Genomic DNA, 20,358 nt, shown 5'->3' on the forward strand with positions numbered 1-20,358 from the left:
TCCCTAAGTATGAATGAGCGAGCGAGTTGTCTGTCTCTGTGTGCCCTGCGACTGGCTGGCAACCAGTTCAGGGTGTCCCCTTGCCCACTGCCCGAGGATAGCTAGGGAGGGCTCCAGCGACCCCCGCCACCCTCCTAAGGATAAGCGTTGCAGATAATGGATGGATGACGCAGAGGGAGTGAACCAGTGTGTGCTGTCAGGCCTCTCTGCTGATGACCGGTTGCAAGGTATGGCAACTCAACCCTTGTCCTGTGGTCTTAATACTAAGTGTTAGGTTGTGAAGAGCCAAGGGGAATGAATGTTCAGTGAATGTGTTCTTGACACTAGCCACTCCCCACAAGGGGATGTATATGGCTTCGGCATATATATATATATTTCCGGACAAATTTTCAACATGTTACCTAGTGTTTACTATGTTTTTGTACTGTAATGCTAAATGTAATTCACCCTGGTCATCCTGAAAGGGGGATTATCACTTGTGAGGTCCCTTCTCAAGGTTTCTCTTTTTCCTCACGCTGAGGTTTTGAGTTGTTCCTTGCCTGCATGTTGGTCTAAGATCAGGTAATTGTGTCATTGTAATCCTGTGCAGTCCTTTGAGACATTTTTGTGATTAAGGGCTGTATATATAAACTTGACTTGTCTTATATATAGCCTCATGATGCGTGAGCATGTACAAGCATTTCTTAGATGTGCTCAAATAAACTCTTTTTCATTTTTTCAGGGGGGTTACTTTAGTGCTTGGACTTAACTAAAACCAGGCCTTTTCTTATTGTCACAATTTTTGTGCTCCACTTACAAATGGGAATATTTAAAAAACAGCAGAGACAAGCACAATGTCACTCCGCATTATTCTACGTAGTCTTTCTGTGAGCAAATGGGTGCCGCGGTGTCTTTGTGCGGTATTTATCACTTTAAAAGGGGAATTGCATTCATTAATAAAGGGAGAAAAGGGTAACATGCACCTGCGATTGGCTGGCAACCAGTTCAAGGTGTCCCCTGCCCACTGCCCGGAGATGGCTGGGATGGGCTCCAGCCCCCCCGCGACCCCAATGAGGATAAGCGGTGATAAGCTGATGAGATGAGATGAGGTTAACATGCATCTTAAAACAACTAAGTAAGCTTCTGGTTGCTAATGCTATTATAATTACTAAAAAGCAATACACAGAAATTGTGTCGTCGCATGAATTAAGTACTAATACTTGTCGTTTTTCGAAAATAAATTGTCAATTTTGAAATGTCATGTTTGCTGTCATACATTTTGTACTTTGAAAGCAGTTGACCCTCTGAAGTGTTTAACTGAAGTTGAAGCTAACCGCCGACACGACACTAGGAATAACCCGATGTGTTTAAACGCAGCACTTGGAATGAGCAAGCTGTGATTGGTCGTTTACCAGGAAGTAAAAGAAAACCAGTCAACTGATTCGCGGTACCATTCGTCCACGACCTAACTAGATAGTAGAGCTTCGTTTTCGTCACTAGAGTCATTTGAAATATTTAATTGAATGGAATATTTGACTTCATATCAAAACTCTTTCCGCCTGGCTCTTTTCTCCCTTTTACTATTGATCAAGGCGCAAACGCCCACTCAACAGCAACAAACGGGGGACGACGGCGGCTGGTCAGTTCTCAACTGCAGTATTACCGACTTAAACGAGTTTTCATTTGAAAAACAAAGTTCTGATTGTGATAAACAAGTGTCTTTGCGCATGCGCATCGCTAGGTCGTGTGGGTCCCAATTGAGCGCGGAGGATGAAGGGCCGTGCAATATTGAAGTGCTGGACGGCTTTTCGCTGTCCTTACGTCACTTCCTGAGCAGGTAAGCTACACTTTTCTTTTTTTCCCCTGTTCATGCTAACCAACTAGAAGAGCGACCAATCACTAATCGAACATTGTGATTTGTTTCCATAGTTACGCATATAGCAGACCAGTCATCATCACGGGACTGACGGATAATGCTGTACGTTTAGATTGTTTTACATTTGTGTGTCTACATTTTCATAAAGTTGTTTTTATTTTAATATATTATTTTCAGTGTCATATTTATCTTTACATTGATTTATCAAAATACATAAGCATACCTGTCAACCTACACGGCTCCATGCCCTTACAAACTGTCGTATTTTCCCTTACAAAATAATCTTACACCATGTTTTTCTACCAAACGTGATTATTTATATTGTACATGTGTTTCGTTATATCATATACATTGTTAATTAACATTTTGTTGTGAGATCGTGAGTTGATCGACATGAATGAGGTTTATTATAAAAAAAAAAGTTCAAAAATGAAGTAGCCATGAATGTTCACTGTAGAAGGAAAAAATACATGCAAATATATTTAAGTAGAATAATACAATTTCTTATTCAAATTTTCCACATTAAATTATTGTTGGTAATATACTGATTAAAGGGATAACCACAAACCTGTCTTTTTTCATTTTCTCCTTTTATACTTATACTCTTTATACATAATTCATTCAATAATTCAACATAATTCGTAGTATAATGCATCAAAACAAGTGAGCCGTTTGAGAGCTGACTCTCTTGAATGAGTTGAGCGGCAGTGGCTCAGGAGGTAGAGCGCTCGTCTTGGGATCAAGAGATCGCAGTTCGAATCCCGGCTCCTCCGTGTTACATGTCCTTGGGTAAGACACTGAACCCCTAATACCCCCAATAAGCAGGTTAGTGCCTTACATGGCTGCACGGCCGCTATTGGGAAATGTGAATCACACTGTAAGGCGCTTTGGGAAGTCTTGACTTGAAAAGCGCTATATAAATGCAGATCATTTAATTTCATTTAGCCAAAAAAGCCAGTTCTCCAAAAAGAGACGAACTTCCTTTCACTACACAACTCGAACTCGTTTGACTTGATCTGCCGTTTCGTGATAGTCTGTGTATACCAGATGGTACCCATAATTGACAAATTAGCGTTTTTCCGTACGATTTTCTTGTACGTCGTACACGTCTTAAAAGTACTTTGTATGGCAAAAACGTACAGGTTGACAGGTATGCATAAGCCATCAGATGTGTATTATTATTTATTTATTAATATTCACATGTCAAGACATTTTTATTTTTCTAAACAACACAAGTTTCACTAAGAGGAAGCTCACATGCATTTGTCCACCACCACATTGTTACAGATGATCCCAACATCCAAAAACGAGAAGGAAAATGGTGCGGTTTGGACACTTTCCATTTTTCAGTTTTTTTTGTTTCGTTGTATGACGCAATACCGTGACATCTTGTGATCAAATGATCAGGAATGAAAATTTTAATGAGAAAATTCCCTGTTTTGAAGTAAAAATAATGGTGAACCAACATGAAATGTAGAGAAAAAAATTCCAAGGTGGCGAAGAGTATTGTGAGAAATTTCCCAGTGTGAATTGGGCGTTTGACTTAGAAATCAGTGGAGTTTGCGTGAGCAGGAGTACTGTATTTATTCATGCATTAGATATACTCATTATTACTCTATTTTATATATGGTACCAGAGACCAATATACAGTAAGAGAATGGAAAGGGAAAGCAGTCCTAAAAGATATAAACGCAAAAAAAAAAAAACATGATCTTTGGTGTATCTGACAATGATTTAAGGACATTAATTGAAAACAGTGTAAATATAATGTTGGTATGTTGTTCATAGTTGTCAATTTCTGATTTGAATCATGGCCGCATGTATTTAAAAACCTTTGTCCCTTTGACGTGAGCTGACATTTTATGCAGATTTTTAAATTAAAAATGATGGGTGCACATTGTCAGTGTCTGAAATAACGTCTGCCTGGACACCCAGGGCGTGCATCTTTTTCGTCGGGCGTACAACTTACAAAACGTCCCCGCCCAGATGGCCCACAACTTTTTCAAGAAAAAAAGGGTTTGTTTTTTTTTCCAAATCAAATGTTTGCTTTATTCCAATTTCGAAATCTTCATTTGGTTTGGAAACTTAGGAATTTCGTTTGGCAATTTGCATACTCGGCAGCCAATCAGAAGCCTGCATCGAATAACTTTGTGCTTCCGGACTTTCCCGAGCGTTATAAGGTTGAATTTGTATATCATTTTCCAAAGTAGATGCACAGAGAACACAAGAAAAATGGAAAGGTGGTTAGGAATCAAGCCAAAACCTCAGCCCCAGAAGAAATATTTGAAAGAAGCTAACAGAAATTTATGACGCTATAAAGCATTAACGTACATTAAAAGCATCGTGGAAAGAAGAGTTCACGAGGCTTGTAGCAGACGACGCAACGCAAACATTGCATGAATGAAGATAAGTAAATACATGTACATACTGATGGCAGATGGAAAACAGCGATGTCATTTACATGCAATGTTTTAAGTAGATTTATAATAAACTTCAATTAAAATTGTTATATATTCTCAGTATCACTCCTTATTACTTTGCAATAATGAGTTTTTTTGCGATTTGTCGTCTTATTGCATTTCAAGTTGTGAAGAATGGGGCAGGCAACTTTATGGCTGGGCAGGTAACTATTCAGAGTTGTCTGCCCTGGTGTCTGGTAACTTTTTGTCATGAGTTTCGGACACGGTTACTGTACCCAAATACGGTATTTCTTCCACACGTTTATAAGACTCCACCCATTTTCATATCTGAATGATACCCACTGTCCCTTTATATGCATGCTTTTGATTGTGTCTTTTGTAAAAGGTTTGTAATTTGTCAAATTGTAGAAATTCCGCACTTTGTGCTCCAAGCGGAATTTACTCGCCTTCTACGGCCATCGGCAAGTACGCCTTAGTACAGCAAACACATACTCATACGCTAAAGGTCAGCTGCCACCGCTGTCTTCCTATCATTTTCTTTAGGCCAAATATGTGATTGTGTTCCGTTATGTGTCCACAGTGGACGTGTCCTTCAAGGATTACGTGGATGTCCATCTCAAGCCGCAGTCGCCAGATGCCTTGGGCAGCGGTGAGATACGCTTTAGTAATACAAGTGATGTTGCATAATATGTGCAGATCAAGAAAAAATAAATAAATAGAATAAAATAAAACCTTCTTCCGCCCCAATTATTGTTTAATTTTGGTGGCCATTTTGGTAAATAAGTGCACCAATAAAGCTCTACACCTGTAAGGTCCAGATCAGTAATACCAGTCAACCAATAGGGACTAAAAGGAGTACAGGACAAGCTTAAAACAGCAAAAATATTTCTTAATAGGCTTTTATAATTAATTCTTAGAATACTTTAGAATGAGGGTGTTGAAAACACCTTTTTCTGTCTTAGTGCTGCAAACAGGCACGTGGAGGATCTTTAGTATTGAAAAATTTTGTGGAAATTTCATACAAAATGCAATGCCATTCTAGTGACAGGTATGGAAGCATGAGAAAAAACAGCTTTGTAGAAATACAGCTAAATTTGTCAGTTTGGCCTAATGGGCTAAACAAGTTTTGCTTTTTTCATTTGGATTTCAGATACATTGTACATGTTTGGCGACAACAACCTGAGCGAGTGGCGCAGCCTTTTGGACGTTTATGACCCTCCAACCTTCTTGCTGCCCGGCACCAGTCGAGCCTTCAGCTTTGGTGTTGCGGGTCTGTTGTGATCGTCTCTTCTAGGAAAAGGAATGTATATGTAATCATACTCATCGATGTTCAACCTTTACCAGGGTCTGGAACAGGCGTACCCTTCCATTGGCATGGGCCAGGATTCTCTGAGGTTATCTACGGGAGGAAAGTAAGTCGGAATTTGGACAGTATACAAGAAAAAATACTGAGATGTATGTCATACATTCTACATATAAAATCATGTTAAAGTACGAAGCAATATGGGTGTTCTTGCAGAGTCAACTTGATTTTGAGATATCGAAAAGTCACTTTCATTTTGATCACAATACAATGTGACATTGAACGTTTCTCTCACTGTGTCAGCTATACATTTTGAACAATCCTTCAATGTCTGGTTTACTGACGGCTTGTTTTTCATGCCAGCGTTGGTTCTTGTACCCACCAGACAAGAATCCCCACTTCCACCCCAACATGAGCACCCTTTCGTGGCTAAGAGACATCTACCCAGAGTTGCCCCCACAGGAGACCCCACTCCAGTGCACCATCCGACCTGGACAGGTATCTACAAACGCCATACAGATTCCACAATTTTAAGAATTATGAATTGACAAATGGGAGCAAACTAACGTTTCGAGGGCCTGCAATAGTTGCTACAATGTTTAATCAGCTCCCTGTATTTGATAACGTCTTTAGAAAATAATCTTGGAGAAGTGTGTAGTACATTATCAATTTGGCCATGTTTGAAATGTCTAGCACATTTAAATGTCCCCATAAGTTCACGCTCCTGATAAGTCACCAGTTATTGGCTGAGACTGCTTTAATAAAGGGGATAAGCAAGTGCCATCAGTATTAGCAACTAGCTAGCCAATGTGGCGACTACATAAGCAAATATTGGCTTAACTGCAGCCGAACTTGCTCGGACTGAACCTTGATCATCGCCTATGTTACAAAGACTTATGCTGCTGACGAGGCACCATAAATGGACAGTTCCTTTTTTTTTTTACACAAGCAATTGTAATTTGGGATTATTGCAACTGTGCAGCATTTGATTGCAAGTAATGGTATTATTGGTGACTTTGCCTTCAGGTGCTCTACTTTCCTGATCGTTGGTGGCATGCCACACTCAACTTGGACACTAGCGTCTTCATCTCGACATTCCTGGGATGAAGCCCATGTATAAGACATGAACACAAGAACATTTACTGCTGAGCTCATTCTTTTCTTCACTCATAATACATTTCCAACTGAACTTTATGTTGCAACATGAAAATGGGTGGCCATTGTTAATTGACAAGTCTGCATATGTGAGTTGTGACTGGAACAGTTGCAAGGTGTGAAAGAGGTACCAACGCTTCGGTACAATATAGACTTTTATTAGTTCACTCAATAAGAAATGAAAGTCGTTGACAACTTAAGTTGAACATGTCAACAGTGAAAGTTTTTCTCCCAACAGCCGCCACAGCTCACCAAAATAAAAGCCCCGGAAGGACGCTCGGCTGGGTTTTTGGACCGGAAGTAGGCGGGTCCAAAAAGCACAACAGCATATGCTCCCGATAGCAGCGGTCCTGCCAAAAAACAGTCAATGTTCTTTGCCGTGTATAAAACAGCCCAAAAAAAGACAAACGGTCCAAGTTCAGAGTCTTAAGTGAGTCCAGGATGTTGAAAGGAAAGTGAGACAGGACGTGCTTGGGGAATGTGACAGATGATTTATTTTTTTTGTTCTTATTCTTTCTGAATGGAAAAATAGAAGCTTTGACAAATGTCTTCAATTCTCAAGCAAAAATGTTGAGTGACCCAAAATCCAAACCAAGTGCAGGCATTTTCTTTGGCACTCACCCCCCAAGTACTTTAATCGTGAAAATTCTTCGCGCCGAGTCGGTAACGGGCCAACAGATGCCGAGGAAAGGGGGGCCGTGGGGTTGGTGTGACTCAACTCCGTTATCGGTCCATGACGGTCCGGTCCAGAGAATCATCAAAACAACAAAAAGTGTGATTTAATCCTTTCCCCATTGGGAGAGTCATCACAGAAATGGAACTGTGGGGCATGATAAGGGGTTGAGGGGGAAGATGAGGATTGGGGCTTTTATTTAGGAGAAGTCTTTTGTCCACAGGCTGTCGGGACATAGGGCCAAGAAGAAGAGCAGGAGGAAAGGTAGGGCCAGGCAAACCGCGCGGTGACGTCGTCTCATACAGACACTCATTGTCGTCATTATTGTTGTGGTCATCGTCGTCTCAAGTCAAGAAAGTTGAGGCTTTGCCAGGAAGACGGCGTCGTCCGTTTCGCCCTCAACTTCTGTCCCGACGCACACATGCCGCTCACCCATATCGCCGTATGGATCTGACACAAAAATTTAGTTGAACCTTTATTCTGTAAGTGCAAATATTTCATAACATGACATTGAGCGTTTTACATAGAAAATCCTGAGTGATATTATAAACACTGAATTGTGGACGATGAGTGAAAATTGTCGGTGCACGATACTGACCAGGCCTGGTTTTTGAGCTTTCGTAGCTCCTTTGTGGCCCAAGTGGCTAGTGTTTTGGTCCGACTGGTTTTGGAGCGCCGTCCTTCTGTCAACAGTTCGTTGATGAGCGGCCGAGCTTCCACCAGTTTCAACACATCTTTGCCAAACGCTGCACAGAGGTCCCTGTCGCACAAGCACTTTAGGTCGCGGACCATGCAAGTAGAGGAGATGTGGGCAAAATGGGCGCCTTACCCGATTAATCCGGCAGCGTTGCCAACTACTACGTCTGAGTGGTCGTCGTCTTCGGCGATGTGATGGATGAAGGACAGGATAAACTCCACGCGCGGCTGCACTAGCATCACATCCGCTGGCGCCGCAACACAAGCCGGTCATTCAAAATCAGTCACACGTTGCTTGAAAAGCAATTGGATGTTTTGCAGCTGCATAGTTCTGAAAACCATCTTTTACAATCCCTTTGTGGTGATTGGGTATCAAGGAATGAACATTATAGAAAGCTCCGGAGCTGAAAGCCAGCACTTTATATGAATCATCAAATAGAGTGGCCAAAGGGAGTAAGCCCAAATCAGGGTTTGGGAGCAACTTATTTTAAGAGAAACTTCACTAATTTCCATGCTACTTATCACCAAAAGTGCATTTTGATTTAACAGCCTCCTATAATGCCCTTTAAGAAAATTGAGGAAATCTGTCAGGTCCTGCAAAACCAGCAAGCCGTGTGTGCTTTGGCGCTAGGCCGACAGCTTTCTGGGTGAAAAGGACCCTAATTTTCTATGATGTCATTAAAGCGTCCTGATAGAGACTGCAGACAGGAAGCGGAACGGACATCAAGCATGTGGAAAAAAACAGGCCAGCTCTTACGGTTGACGTTCTCCTGGTCGCCCTTAAGCCCCTGAATGATACACGTGTACGCCTCCAGGCAGCCCTCTCGCAGACTGTTTAGGTAGTCCACCATGTCGTAGTCAGTCTGCCACACACCAATACACAATTAGAAGTGTGTGTTGCAAAGTCAAAACGTACATTTTACATGAACAAGATTGTTTGGGCAATCTTGGGTTTGGAATGAATAGGAGCGTGAATAGTCATGAAATTCGGAGGATGGATTTATTGTGTAGCCGCCAACGCTGTGTACAAACCGGTCACTCATACATACACATTTGCATTAAAATAAACGTCAACTCTTCCCACTTTTGGGGCATTTGTATTGAATGTCACACTCAATGTGTGTGTTTGCAAATTAAAATTGAGGATTTGTAAAATGTTAACCTAGTAGTCTGCGGCTGCATCGGCTCGCTACAACGGGTCAGGTGCAATCGACATTTCGTTCTGTGTACATTGTTACACAGAATGACAATACAAGGAAATTATTATTATTATTATGTTAGCATATAAACCTCCGCCAAGTGGCCACCAAAGGCATAGGATTGGAGGTACACTTAAACTTCAAAGAAAACGTCTGGTTGGTAAAATATTGGCAGAGTCCCTAGTTTTGACAGCACTTTTCATCCCCCTTTTCGGGCGCAAAACAAGAACTTTTGTGCAACCCCTTTGGTTTAAAGCCAGCCTAGCAAGCCTTGCCTAAAGTTTTACATAACACAACCCAGATGCTTTTTGGGTTTTATTTTTTGGGCCAAAAGGTTGGTGCATCCAGAGCTTTTTCCTTTACAGTCTAGTTCAATGTGACTTAGAAAACGTTTAAGTATCTTTGGCTGAGTTTTTACTTGTTGGTTGACAGTTTTAAGTCAATCGCAAGATTTAGGGACTAAAACTATTGCAGACTTAAAACGGAAAAAGGAAGCAATTTTTTGAGCAGAGGGCCCATAGTGTCAAAAATCGAACATGTGGCATGACTCCTTGAAAAATGGCACTTTACAATTGCAGTCACAGAGAAGCAGGGGAACCCGACCGGGAGATCACCTTATCCACTTGGGCCTGCGAAGCCTGCTGCAGTGTGTCCAATACAATTTCCAGGTAATTCTTGAAATGTCCTCCGATAGCCATGGCAATGTCCCCAAACGCAGACAGAATCTGCGGTTTCACTGACCGGTGGACGTTCTCATTCTGCGTGAGTACAAACGCATCAGACGTGGTGTCGAGGGCAAAGAGAGAGGGGGGACTCGGGTCTCTCACACTCACCCCGAGGTTCTCCAGTAGAAGATGCATGATCTCGTCGCAATGGCCAAGTATGTTCGACGACAGCGCCCGACAAAGGTCGCTCACCAACCCTACGGCAGCTAGGCACACCTTCAAGAACAAATTTCTCAATTTAAAATGCAGTTGTCGAAGACAACATTGAATTCACCCCATCGATCAACGTTATATTGGATTCGTTTACAATAACGAATGACAACGGGTTGGAGTCATCATTTCAGTCAAAGGAAAATCATGTCCTTAATATTGTGTAGTCACATTTTGCGAAATTTTGTTCGAGTCTGGTATGATCTGTTGACCTACAAAAGTAACTTTCCTGTGTTTGCTTTGAGAATATTTACAGCAGTCAGTCAAAGGTTTTCATGAATTACAATCACGTGCTGGATTTAGATGTCAACGTAAACTCTTGTAAGTTATGCATCCAGATTTAAAATTAGAGAATGTTTAATGTCCAATAAAAATACTTATTTACGTAGGTATGATTTTAGTGACTTTACATGTATAAAAATTACTTATTGTAAGTTAATCGTTTTGCAAGATTTGTAAACAGCCATGTTAAAGTCTCAGTTTTACCTGACATTTAATGTCTTAATGAATGACAGTATAATGCATTATAAAAAAATGTAATTAGTTAAAATAATCCTAGTATGTTGTCCAGGTCTGTGGGTTTCACGGAATGAAAGGTCAAAATCATGTACACAACCACCAGAAAACCATGCCATCCATGTTTCCGTACACCAGAAAGGGGGATTGAAACCGGTGACACTCGGGTTACTGCACAACATGCTACGTATATCCTGAGCTACAGCCACCATAGGCATGACATTTTTCATCTTTCAAGTTAGGGAGAGGAGCATCGTTACAGCTGCCATAATCCTTAAGCCTTCATCATTTCAGATTTTCTTTGCCGTACAACACAATTATATTTTTACAGCATTATTATAACGTTAAGTGAACCATTTTAAAATGTTAATGATAAATTTTTCTACCTAGTGGGTGTTTAGCAGGATGGCCAATTTTGGATTTAAGAAAAAAAGCCTGTACCTGATACTCAGCATAATTCTTGAGGCCGACTATGAGGAAAGGCTTGAAGGCATCCATGTATTTCTCGAATTCAGCTCCCAAAACTGAAACCCAAGTAAAAATGATGTTTGGGAAAAGTTTGCGTGTCACCGTGACAGCTAGCATTACCTTCAACTAGGGTGCAGACTGCCATGAGCGCCTCCTGTTGGACACATCCGGAACCTGCTGTGCTCTGAAACATGCGGAGCAAAGAGGCCATCACCACGTCCGAGATCTTTAAGGCGTCCTGAGGCTGCACCTTCCGCAAAACATTCTGGAAAACAGACCACATCAGAGGCAAGTTGTTGCGACGAGAGGTGAAGGGGGTGAAGGCTCACCTGGAGCGTGGCACACAGCAGTGACTGAAGGTCGTTGAACTGGATTCTGTCAGAGGTACTCTGGATGTGAGACTGAACACAGAAAGCAACAGGCAAAACTGAATCAAGTAAGTTCTCAGGCAATGCTTAGGTAAAATAAGCCAACTAACAAATTGTAGCTGTACTAAGCAGTGCCTTACAAACAGAGAATTCCACGCCCGAAATAGAAATCAAATTGTTCCTCACTTCCATCTGTAAAACCTGCTGTAGCCTCTCCATGATAACCAAGGTCGTTTTCTGCACAGCAGGGTAACAATCCTTTGCACTGTTCTTCACAATCTCCATCAGTGCCTCGTAGGCTGCCGAGCGCAGGTTGTTCTGATGGCCATCAGGCCTGCGCAGTAACCAACAGCAAAAAGACGTATTTTTTTAATATCAGCGCAATACTTTTTGGGTCGGCATACACCAGGGCTTTGTCCAGTGACCCTTAAGGAAGAGCCTGACCTGTCTGTCGTTTCTAGCAGTTTCTGGACAATAAGTTCGAAGGAAGATGACAGGCAGTACGTGCTGGGCTCTTCCTGGTCTTCAGCCGCCTCTGTGGCCTCATAAGCTGCCTCCGCCAGAGACGTGAACGCCTGATTGTTGAGTGCAGGCCACGCATCAGCTTCTCATCTCAGCATGCCACAGCCACCTTTATGCTGGCCATGCATCTAACTCACTTACCCAGCAAACGTTATGTGCCACCCGGGGTTCAGCCCCCAGGCCATCGATCAGGCACTGCAGCAATGGTCCCAGGTAGACTTCGTTAATAACTGCTTCAGGCAGGAGCTCACAAATACGGCCCACCGTCCATGCCGTGGTGTCCCTCACCACAACGGCAGGGTCTTTCATCAGCTCAATCAGGGTCGACATCGCCTGAACAAACAAGATCTAAGACTTGCAGCCAATCGGAAGCCGTGTGACTTAAGACCATTGAAAACCCAGGACGTGAATCGGTTAAAAATGACAAAAGGAAAAATAAAAACGGACCTGGATGACGAGTGGTTTGAGTTGGTTTGGCTCGGGTCCTTCTAGGATTGAGCCAAAGGCCATGACAGAGGCGTCGCGGTAGCGCCAGTCCGGGTGTTTGATGTTCTCTTTAATGAAGGGCAGGATGTGTGGCACCACGTCATCCTCGCAGCATGTAGACAACAGCATCAGACAAACACCCGCCGCCTTGCACGGGTTCCAGTCGTCATCGTCGTCGTTCTCATCCTGAGCAGGGTCATTGAAAAGAGTCAACAAAGGGAAAACAAATGCAAGGAATGGACCATGTTAAACTTTACCTGCTTGATGAGGGTCTGCGTAAGGATGGGGACCAGATACTGCAGTGCCCCCTTGGCGTAGAACTTACTTGTGTGTTCTGGGGGACGACCCTGTTCCGATGCCTGGTTGATAAAACACAAGGGCAACCCAATTTCAAGTATTCCTTCATTTCTCACTATTCAGTTTGATGAAGTAGACAATTCAAAATTGTTGATAAGGCTTAAAACAATACAAAGTTACGTAGTGGAGCAACTGTCAATATATTTTCTTCTGGCCATCAATTGTAAGAACATGCTTACACACCTCAGACGCCTCAATGGCAAGATCCATTTCCTCGTCACAAACGTTTGACCAGAACTCTATGCCCTGCAGTGCCACCTCGTCAATCTCACTTTTCATGGCCTCGATGGTGATCTGGTAAGACAAACATCTGTACGTTTGTACATGACAGGTTCTTTTTGGTCTTGGTCTTCAAGAGTCACCATTCGCAATTTTGAGTCTCAGATTGGGCCACTAGTTTAGTTTTTCTATCACTCTTACCGCAAACAGAGCCGGGCCCATGTAAGCTTCCATGTACTGGTAATACAAGGACATGATCTTGACTAAGTTCTGCAGGGCTGCAACCCGGACCTAAAGAAAAGGATTACTCCAGCAGCTGTATAATCTTGGGGTAAGGTTTCCAATGGCCCCAAGAAGTTACTCACCCGAGTGTCTGGACATTGCGTTGCCTCGCACACCACCTGCATGATGACATGTCTCTCTGTCTACGAAACACACACATGGAAAAGATGAGCAACTGATTGTGCAAGTTAGCTCCAACAAATTATCAGCATCACACCTCCCTGTCGAAGTTCGCTTTGGTGAACTCCAAAGAATTGAGAAGTGCGTTTGTTGCGGCCAATTTCACGTTGTTGCTGGGTTCTTCTTTTCTCATGCCCTGGATGATAGCAGTCAGGATCTGGTTTGCACTTTCTTGAAGCTGTTCAGGATCCTGAGTGTAAAAACATAATAATTATAATAATAAAGCCATGTAAGGCAAAACATTCTGTTCAAGAACTTATTTAAACTCCTTAGCTTACAGCTGCAATGAGATATGGGCAAATCAACAAATTGTGTGTCTCAGTCATTCAGCAATCGTCATTGTTTATCAATACTTTAGGACGAACCAAATTGCAAGCATCTATTAGGCCAGGTATCAATCTTCGTAATCAATTAGATGAAAAAAGTTGTATATAGTTTTTAAAATTGGATTTGATTTTCTTTCATTAAATGGGGTCTTCAATTTTAGGCAGATGGATAAAAAAGTTACTAATGGCAAACATGGGATGCAAAATCTTTAGCATCCAGGTCAGGATGAATTGAACAGGTATTAAGGGAATCTTTATGCACATCTTTTTGAACATATATGTTAGCATCTGTTCCTCAAAGGTAGCAGACCGGCTTGTTTTCCAGAACCTTTATCAGACAAAGTTGGATTAGAACAGGATCGTTAATGCGCTTTAGGCCTTAATAAGTTAAATGTAGGGTGTCTAAGACTGAATAAATGACGAAAATCAGAGGATTCAGAAGTTGTGTCTCATCTCTTTCCACCATTTCTTTTCAGTTTACTAGTACTGATGAGAAAACATGATTCTATAAAACAGCAATATAATGTGTGGACTGAGGAGTTCTATCGAGTATATATACTGGGCAGCTGGATGATACCATTATGCAACTGCGCCATGAACATCCACGAGCACCAAATATTTCTGCCACAATAATACAAATCTACATTCAGTAATATACTAATGTTAATCAGATACAGGAAGGACTCTGTTTCATCAAAGCAAATTTGAAGGGCTGACTGGTCATGAGGTCTGACGTACTTCCATGTACATGCTATGCGACAAACAGGCGAATGTACTGTTGAGTTGTGGACCATGTATGAGGAAATCAACTGGCAGCATTGTTAACTTTTTCCATATACAAGCTCCCCAAAACATACCATAGCCATTGTGGGAAAGGCACTTGCAATAATTTGTGGCCCCTTTTTTGTGTCCGCAAGCAAAATGCAAAAAATTGAGGCTTCTTCTATTTGCACATAGCTGCTAGCAGCACTCACAATATCCTGACAGATGTATCCAATAGCTTCTAGAGTAGACTCCTTCATGTGCTCAGTGCTGGACGGGCCCGTCACATTGGCCACCAGCTGCGGGATGAGTTCGGGCCACTGGTGAACCGGAATCTCAGCGCAGGCGATGCCAGCCACACACTGCGATGCAGAACTGGGCCGGTATGTTTCTGTGCCCAGTGTCTGTAGAACCTGCAAGACACGCATGAGGGAAAATAGGATTATTAGATCAAATACGGTTGTGTGTGTTTTTTTACAAAATATTTTGTAAGGTCGAAGTATTTCTTGGTTACCGAAATATTCCTTTAGTCAAATAAAAACCGAACTGAAAGAACAACTACATTGCAATTTGCAATAAACTTGCGTCTAGCACATGCGGTTTCCTTCAGAACACAATTGGTGCAGTGGTGAGATTTGTTAATTGTGTATCTCTGAGTTTATACTGAAACTCTGGGGTTGGTAGGTATAAATAGAAGTGGGAAATTCATCGACATAAGAAAAATAAGTCTCAATTTTTTTCTGCATTATTACATTAAAAATATTATTCTTAAAAAACAAAACAGCAGGGAGATTTTACCCTATATCCTTAGGAATGAATATGCATACACCAGCAAATAAGTAATATCCAAGACATTGGAAGGCAGAGAAATAATGAGGGAGGGGGAGGCCTGCGGGGGAGAAACCTAATGTCAGCTATCCATACAGAGGCATGGCAGCCCGGGTTTCTAAGAAGCAGAGGTAATTATGAGGTTCTGGACAAATTCTAACGTAGTATACACAAAAAGAAATACACAGGCCAAGAGAGTAGACCTCTCAGATTCATAAAAAAAACTTAAACAGAAAAAGCCCAAAAAATTAAAACAAAACAAAAAAAATCTAAAATACCACCCCACAAAGTTGCAATTTATTTAATAATGAAGCGAGTACTTTTTTCGTGTTGGGCACAAGTGTGGGTCATATGGTGTAGGCATGACAAGGGCGCTCTGTGAGGCAACCCTGCCATGGGTGTGTACATGCCTAGAATTCCCCCACATCGTACCGTTCTTCTAGGTTTCCAAATCTGCATGGTTGTGGTGACAACAAACTGCTGCATCCACCAATTGCTGAAAGTAATTGGATACCAGTGGCCACAGCAGTTCGTCTCAACCTCATCATTTTTTAGTCCAAATCGCCAAAGTGTTTAATTTTTAAGTAAGTTATATCCTGTGCTTTTACTAAAAAACCTGCGAATTATGTAAAGATTTTAAAAACAAGCATGGGCCACAGTAGATATGATTTTACAAAGGACTACCATTCAACAACCACACCCTTAAAATCGTTGTGTGATGTTGGACCCAAAAATATGTAGCATTTTGTATTAAACAGAATTTGTAATGACACGAACTCCATTCATTCAACTATAGGAATGCCCACCCTCCCAATCCCTCCCCATGTCAGGAGTTTATCAACCTCAATATTTAGTTGTAATTTTCTTTAACTAGGAATATTACAGGACTTTGGTTAAATGTGGTCATGTTATCTGCAATACAGTCGGACTCAAAAGCAGGTCAAGCTGTTGCTAAGCATTTGAGAAAGCCAACTGTGCTGGGGAACCCCCAGAGACATCAAGTGTCTGATGGTTGGAATAACCTTATGATCATCTCATCTTGCATTGTTAAACACCTCTTCCTACACTTCCTTACCCTAGATGTAACCAACCCTCGTTCAAATATTACAGCACAACATGAATGAGAATTCTGTCACTACATTACCTGTTTTAAGAAGATTTTGATTTAATTTTTAGCACATACTTTGTCAATGAAACAAACGCACAAAATGTATTTTTCACCAGTTGTTTGGTGGCAAGGGATACATTAGGGGAAATTGTGGTTTAGGACTACAACAATGAATCGATCAAATTGATTGTTAAAAGGGTTGGCAACGATTTAGTTCATCAAATTGAGTCTCAGCGCGTCCATTCAATGCAAATAATGGAATTATTTTATTACCGCCACGGTCCGGCAGATGGCATCATAGGACCGTATTTTGATGCACCAGGTCTTTTAGAGCCAAAACAATTTATAAAGCACTTACCAGATACCAAAATTCGACTAAAAGTGATGTATAAAAACATTCAATGTTAATTTACCCAGCGGCCTTCCATTATATTTCCACCCAAAAGTCAGCCCAAGGCCACAACTTACGTAGTTTTTGATCTGGCAGCGAGCGTTTGCGTCCACGGCCAGCCATCTTTGTTGATACTGCGCTCTGACGTCCGGATCTTTGGAGGTCAAAGAGTTCTTCACCTGCAGACCTGCTGCCACACGCGCCACCTGTGTGTTGCCTGGATTGGCCAACACTTTGGACAACTCCACCAGAAAGGTAGGCTGATGGGAGAGGAGGTCAAAGGTTATAGGCGGTGGTCATCAATGTCTGCCAGGTTTCAAATGAAATTTCAATTTGGTTAACACCGAAAATACATTGCAAATGAGTCAACAGGATTCTGTCACTTTATTACCATTTAACTGGCAATAAAAGATACCATGCTGACCAATGCAGGGGGCCTTTAACGTGGTGCCTGGAGGCACCAGGGTGCCCCCTACGGGCACAGCTGGGGTGCCTGTGGACCTGTTCTGAAAATACAACAGTGATATTCTAGAAAAACTATTTTTGGTGACTGATTGAGTCCATTTAACCCTACTTCCGTAAATTAACCTGGTAATAACGATGTAATAAAATAGTAAAAAAGTTATTTTAGAAATGTATATCAAACTTGTTTGGGCTTATTAGTCACAAAAAGGAGCTCAGTTTGAAAAAGGTGGGAGACCCCTGCTTCAACATAACAATTTAAAATAATTGCTATTCTAAGGATAAACTAAACAGTGCTGCTTACCGTTTGTTGGCAGTTTAGCCAAATTATGTACCTTAAGTCAGACAGTCAAGTACAGGTATATATTGATAGAATGCAGAATTGAAAATAAAACATTTTCACATTAGCTGTAATTGGATAGGGGACATGTATGTGAAAAGTTAATGTAACATTACGGATAACACAGATTATTACAGACATTAGACAAGTGCAGTTAGCTGCTAATGACAGCATGGGTTATTTTGAAACTCGAATGTTAAAATAATTTACATTTGTAATTGGTGGCGGCGCGCCCGCCCCGAGACTCAGGTTGCTGGTTCAAGCCTCGGCCGAGCCATACCTAAGACTTACAACATTGCTTGGCATTAGGGGGTTTGGTCACCTAATGACACCCAACGCATCAGTTGGGTTGAGAGAGGGGGCTGGGAATCCCCTCTATTAATCTCCCAGAAAGAGTCAGGAATGTGTTCTTGACTCTAGCCACCTCCCACTAGGGGGATATGGCCCCGGTGTGTGTGTGTGTATAATATGTACATATATTACATTTGTAATTGCACCAAAATCCAAATCAAGAGGAAGGACACTGGTATGCATGCAATGTTTAGACCAGTGACGTCACTAGCCCACAATGCACTGCAATAACATGTCTTTGAACTTTAAATCAACAACTAAAATCCACACAATACGCTGGCTGTATAGTAATTCGTTCTAGACCACCTTCTCCAATAGAGTAAACGACGAAAAGATGTCCCCACTTCTCTAAGGCGAGCCACGCCAAATTCAGGGTGTAGCCGGGCGGTCCCGATGCTGAAAAAGCTAACGCCGGGCGAGCCCGCCCGCGCGCCGAACTCACCAGGTTCTCTACAGCCGCTTGCTCCAAGAACTTTTGCGCCGCCTCCAATTCATTTCGATCTGCACACAAGAAATACACGATTCTATGAAACTTTCAGGTTGTGGAAATCAAAATGAAGCACTGCAAGGGTCCAACGTGTGTGCTAGCGATTTATAGCACGCTAGCTTGCAAGAGACAGTAATAAACGGGGGCATAAATGTGATAAACAAGAACATGTCACTATTTTCACTCTGCTTTAGGACAAGTTAGTTTTGTACCGCAGCTTGTATGCTAGGGTGTTCACAAATAAATGTGGATGGCTGAATGCTACACTCTACTGAGCTAGGCGTGTGGCTAACGGCATGGGCAGGGGCGGATGACAAAATCGAAGAAATCGACAAGTCCACCCCGAACCACACCCGGCGACCATTAAAGGACATGACGTGTTCTTATTATAACCGAGAAGACCGCTTTACGTTGATCAAACACATACTAACGCAAACCGAGAGCGGGAGCGAGAGGCCGTGCGTCGCGTTAGCACAATGCTAGGTAGCCGGTTGGCTAACTAATCAGCACGCCCAGAGCACCAAACTTTCACCGGCCAACCGGAGACAGTCTAGCCAACTCGGGCCCTGCGTAGACCTCGGCGTAGCGATAGCAAAGCAGCATTTGCTAAGGTCAATACAGACTCCCACTCGCCTGGAGATATGGTTTTCTCGAGGATTGTGATGAGCTCCATTCCGCCTGTCGCCGGCACCCGCTCGCGCGCCAGTCGAGAGTTTGGCTTAGACTGACAGACTGACTCGTCCCGCTCGGTGATGATGAAGATATTCCCGTTTTGAGGCGTGGGTTGTTGGGAAGAACGTTGTTTAAGGGTCGCTCTACTGTCGTTGCTCGTGGTTAAGGTGGTGAGCTGAAGACGCCTCGCCGCCGCCCGTTCACATTGCTCGCTCGCTCGTGTTGCGTCGCGAGGGAAAGGCCGCGCGTTCTCGGCAAGCGGAAGGATATCTCTCCTCTGGGCCACGCGCGCTCCCGGCAAGCGGAAGGATATGGCACCTCGACCGATGCATTCAGGGACCTTCAGACATATGTCAATGCCGCAGGGCGGAAACCCGAACAGCGGTTTTCATCGCCGTCTCCGCGGTTTCCGTAAAATGATTAACATTGTATTTCAAGATGTCTACCTCGTCGATGATTGAACAGAAATTTTAATAAATCTTGTTTCAAAGACAAAAGGCCACAACCGTAACAAACTGGAGCTCTTGTTGCAAGTGAACACGTGTGTTCCGGTTATCCGAATCGGCGCATGCCCTTGATGATTTCTGTTGTTTTATCGTTCATTGACTTTCATCAGTTTACACAATGACGACGTTTAACATTTTGTTTTGGTTGAAGTGTCGTGGGAAAACACACGCTGACGTAACTCATTCGTGACACAAGTGACTTTACTTTGAAGGAGTTACTCTCATCACGTTACGTCTGATGAGAAAAGTGACGTCGCCATTTCAGACTAGTGGGATATTTGCAATCAATTCACATTTGTTAGAAGTGGGGGGCGTATTTCTACTAAGTATGTGTTAACAAAGAGCCCTTTATCTTTTTCCCCATCGTACTTTTTTTTATTTTACTTTTATCAAAGCAGCTCGGGGCGGAAAAAAATGAATGAGGTCGAGAGGGGTTGCATTTGTTTTACGCTCGTCGTGTTTTTTTAAGTGCATCATGAAAATGGTGTAAG

The 20,358-nt window shown here is 42.4% G+C and overlaps 2 protein-coding genes and 1 non-coding gene across 3 annotated transcripts; 1 reads left to right on the forward strand and 2 right to left on the reverse strand.

Annotated features, from left to right (window-relative positions):
- Positions 1 to 1,382: 1,382 nt before the first annotated feature.
- jmjd8 (jumonji domain containing 8) lies at positions 1,383 to 9,185 on the forward strand. Its single transcript, XM_088341483.1, has 9 exons — positions 1,383 to 1,618; positions 1,721 to 1,816; positions 1,909 to 1,957; positions 4,684 to 4,780; positions 4,856 to 4,924; positions 5,426 to 5,545; positions 5,620 to 5,687; positions 5,942 to 6,076; positions 6,605 to 9,185. The coding sequence occupies exons 1-9, from the start codon at positions 1,503 to 1,505 to the stop codon at positions 6,683 to 6,685; spliced, it is 831 nt and encodes a 276-aa protein (XP_088197609.1). The 5' UTR covers positions 1,383 to 1,502; the 3' UTR covers positions 6,686 to 9,185.
- Positions 6,876 to 19,942, reverse strand: kpnb1 (karyopherin (importin) beta 1). The gene is made up of 22 exons (XM_088341471.1): positions 19,323 to 19,942; positions 18,645 to 18,703; positions 17,127 to 17,309; positions 14,935 to 15,135; positions 13,672 to 13,824; positions 13,538 to 13,597; positions 13,374 to 13,463; positions 13,137 to 13,247; positions 12,854 to 12,955; positions 12,558 to 12,782; positions 12,252 to 12,443; positions 12,033 to 12,163; positions 11,775 to 11,922; positions 11,550 to 11,621; positions 11,341 to 11,485; positions 11,194 to 11,276; positions 10,135 to 10,242; positions 9,916 to 10,059; positions 8,860 to 8,965; positions 8,236 to 8,350; positions 8,005 to 8,166; positions 6,876 to 7,856 (listed from the first exon to the last, which is right to left on the reverse strand). Coding segments are annotated over exons 1-22 (2,631 nt in total). The 5' UTR covers positions 19,363 to 19,942; the 3' UTR covers positions 6,876 to 7,855.
- Positions 8,685 to 8,828, reverse strand: LOC148374844 (small nucleolar RNA SNORA79). Its single transcript, XR_015849102.1, has one exon. It is a non-coding gene; the product is annotated as a small nucleolar RNA SNORA79 (small nucleolar RNA).
- Positions 19,943 to 20,358: the final 416 nt, after the last annotated feature.

This window comes from Urocampus carinirostris, chromosome 1 (assembly GCF_059441175.1).
Source record: "Urocampus carinirostris isolate Australia breed hairy pipefish chromosome 1, RoL_Ucar_1.0, whole genome shotgun sequence".
In the NCBI taxonomy this organism is placed as follows: Eukaryota; Metazoa; Chordata; class Actinopteri; order Syngnathiformes; family Syngnathidae; genus Urocampus; species Urocampus carinirostris.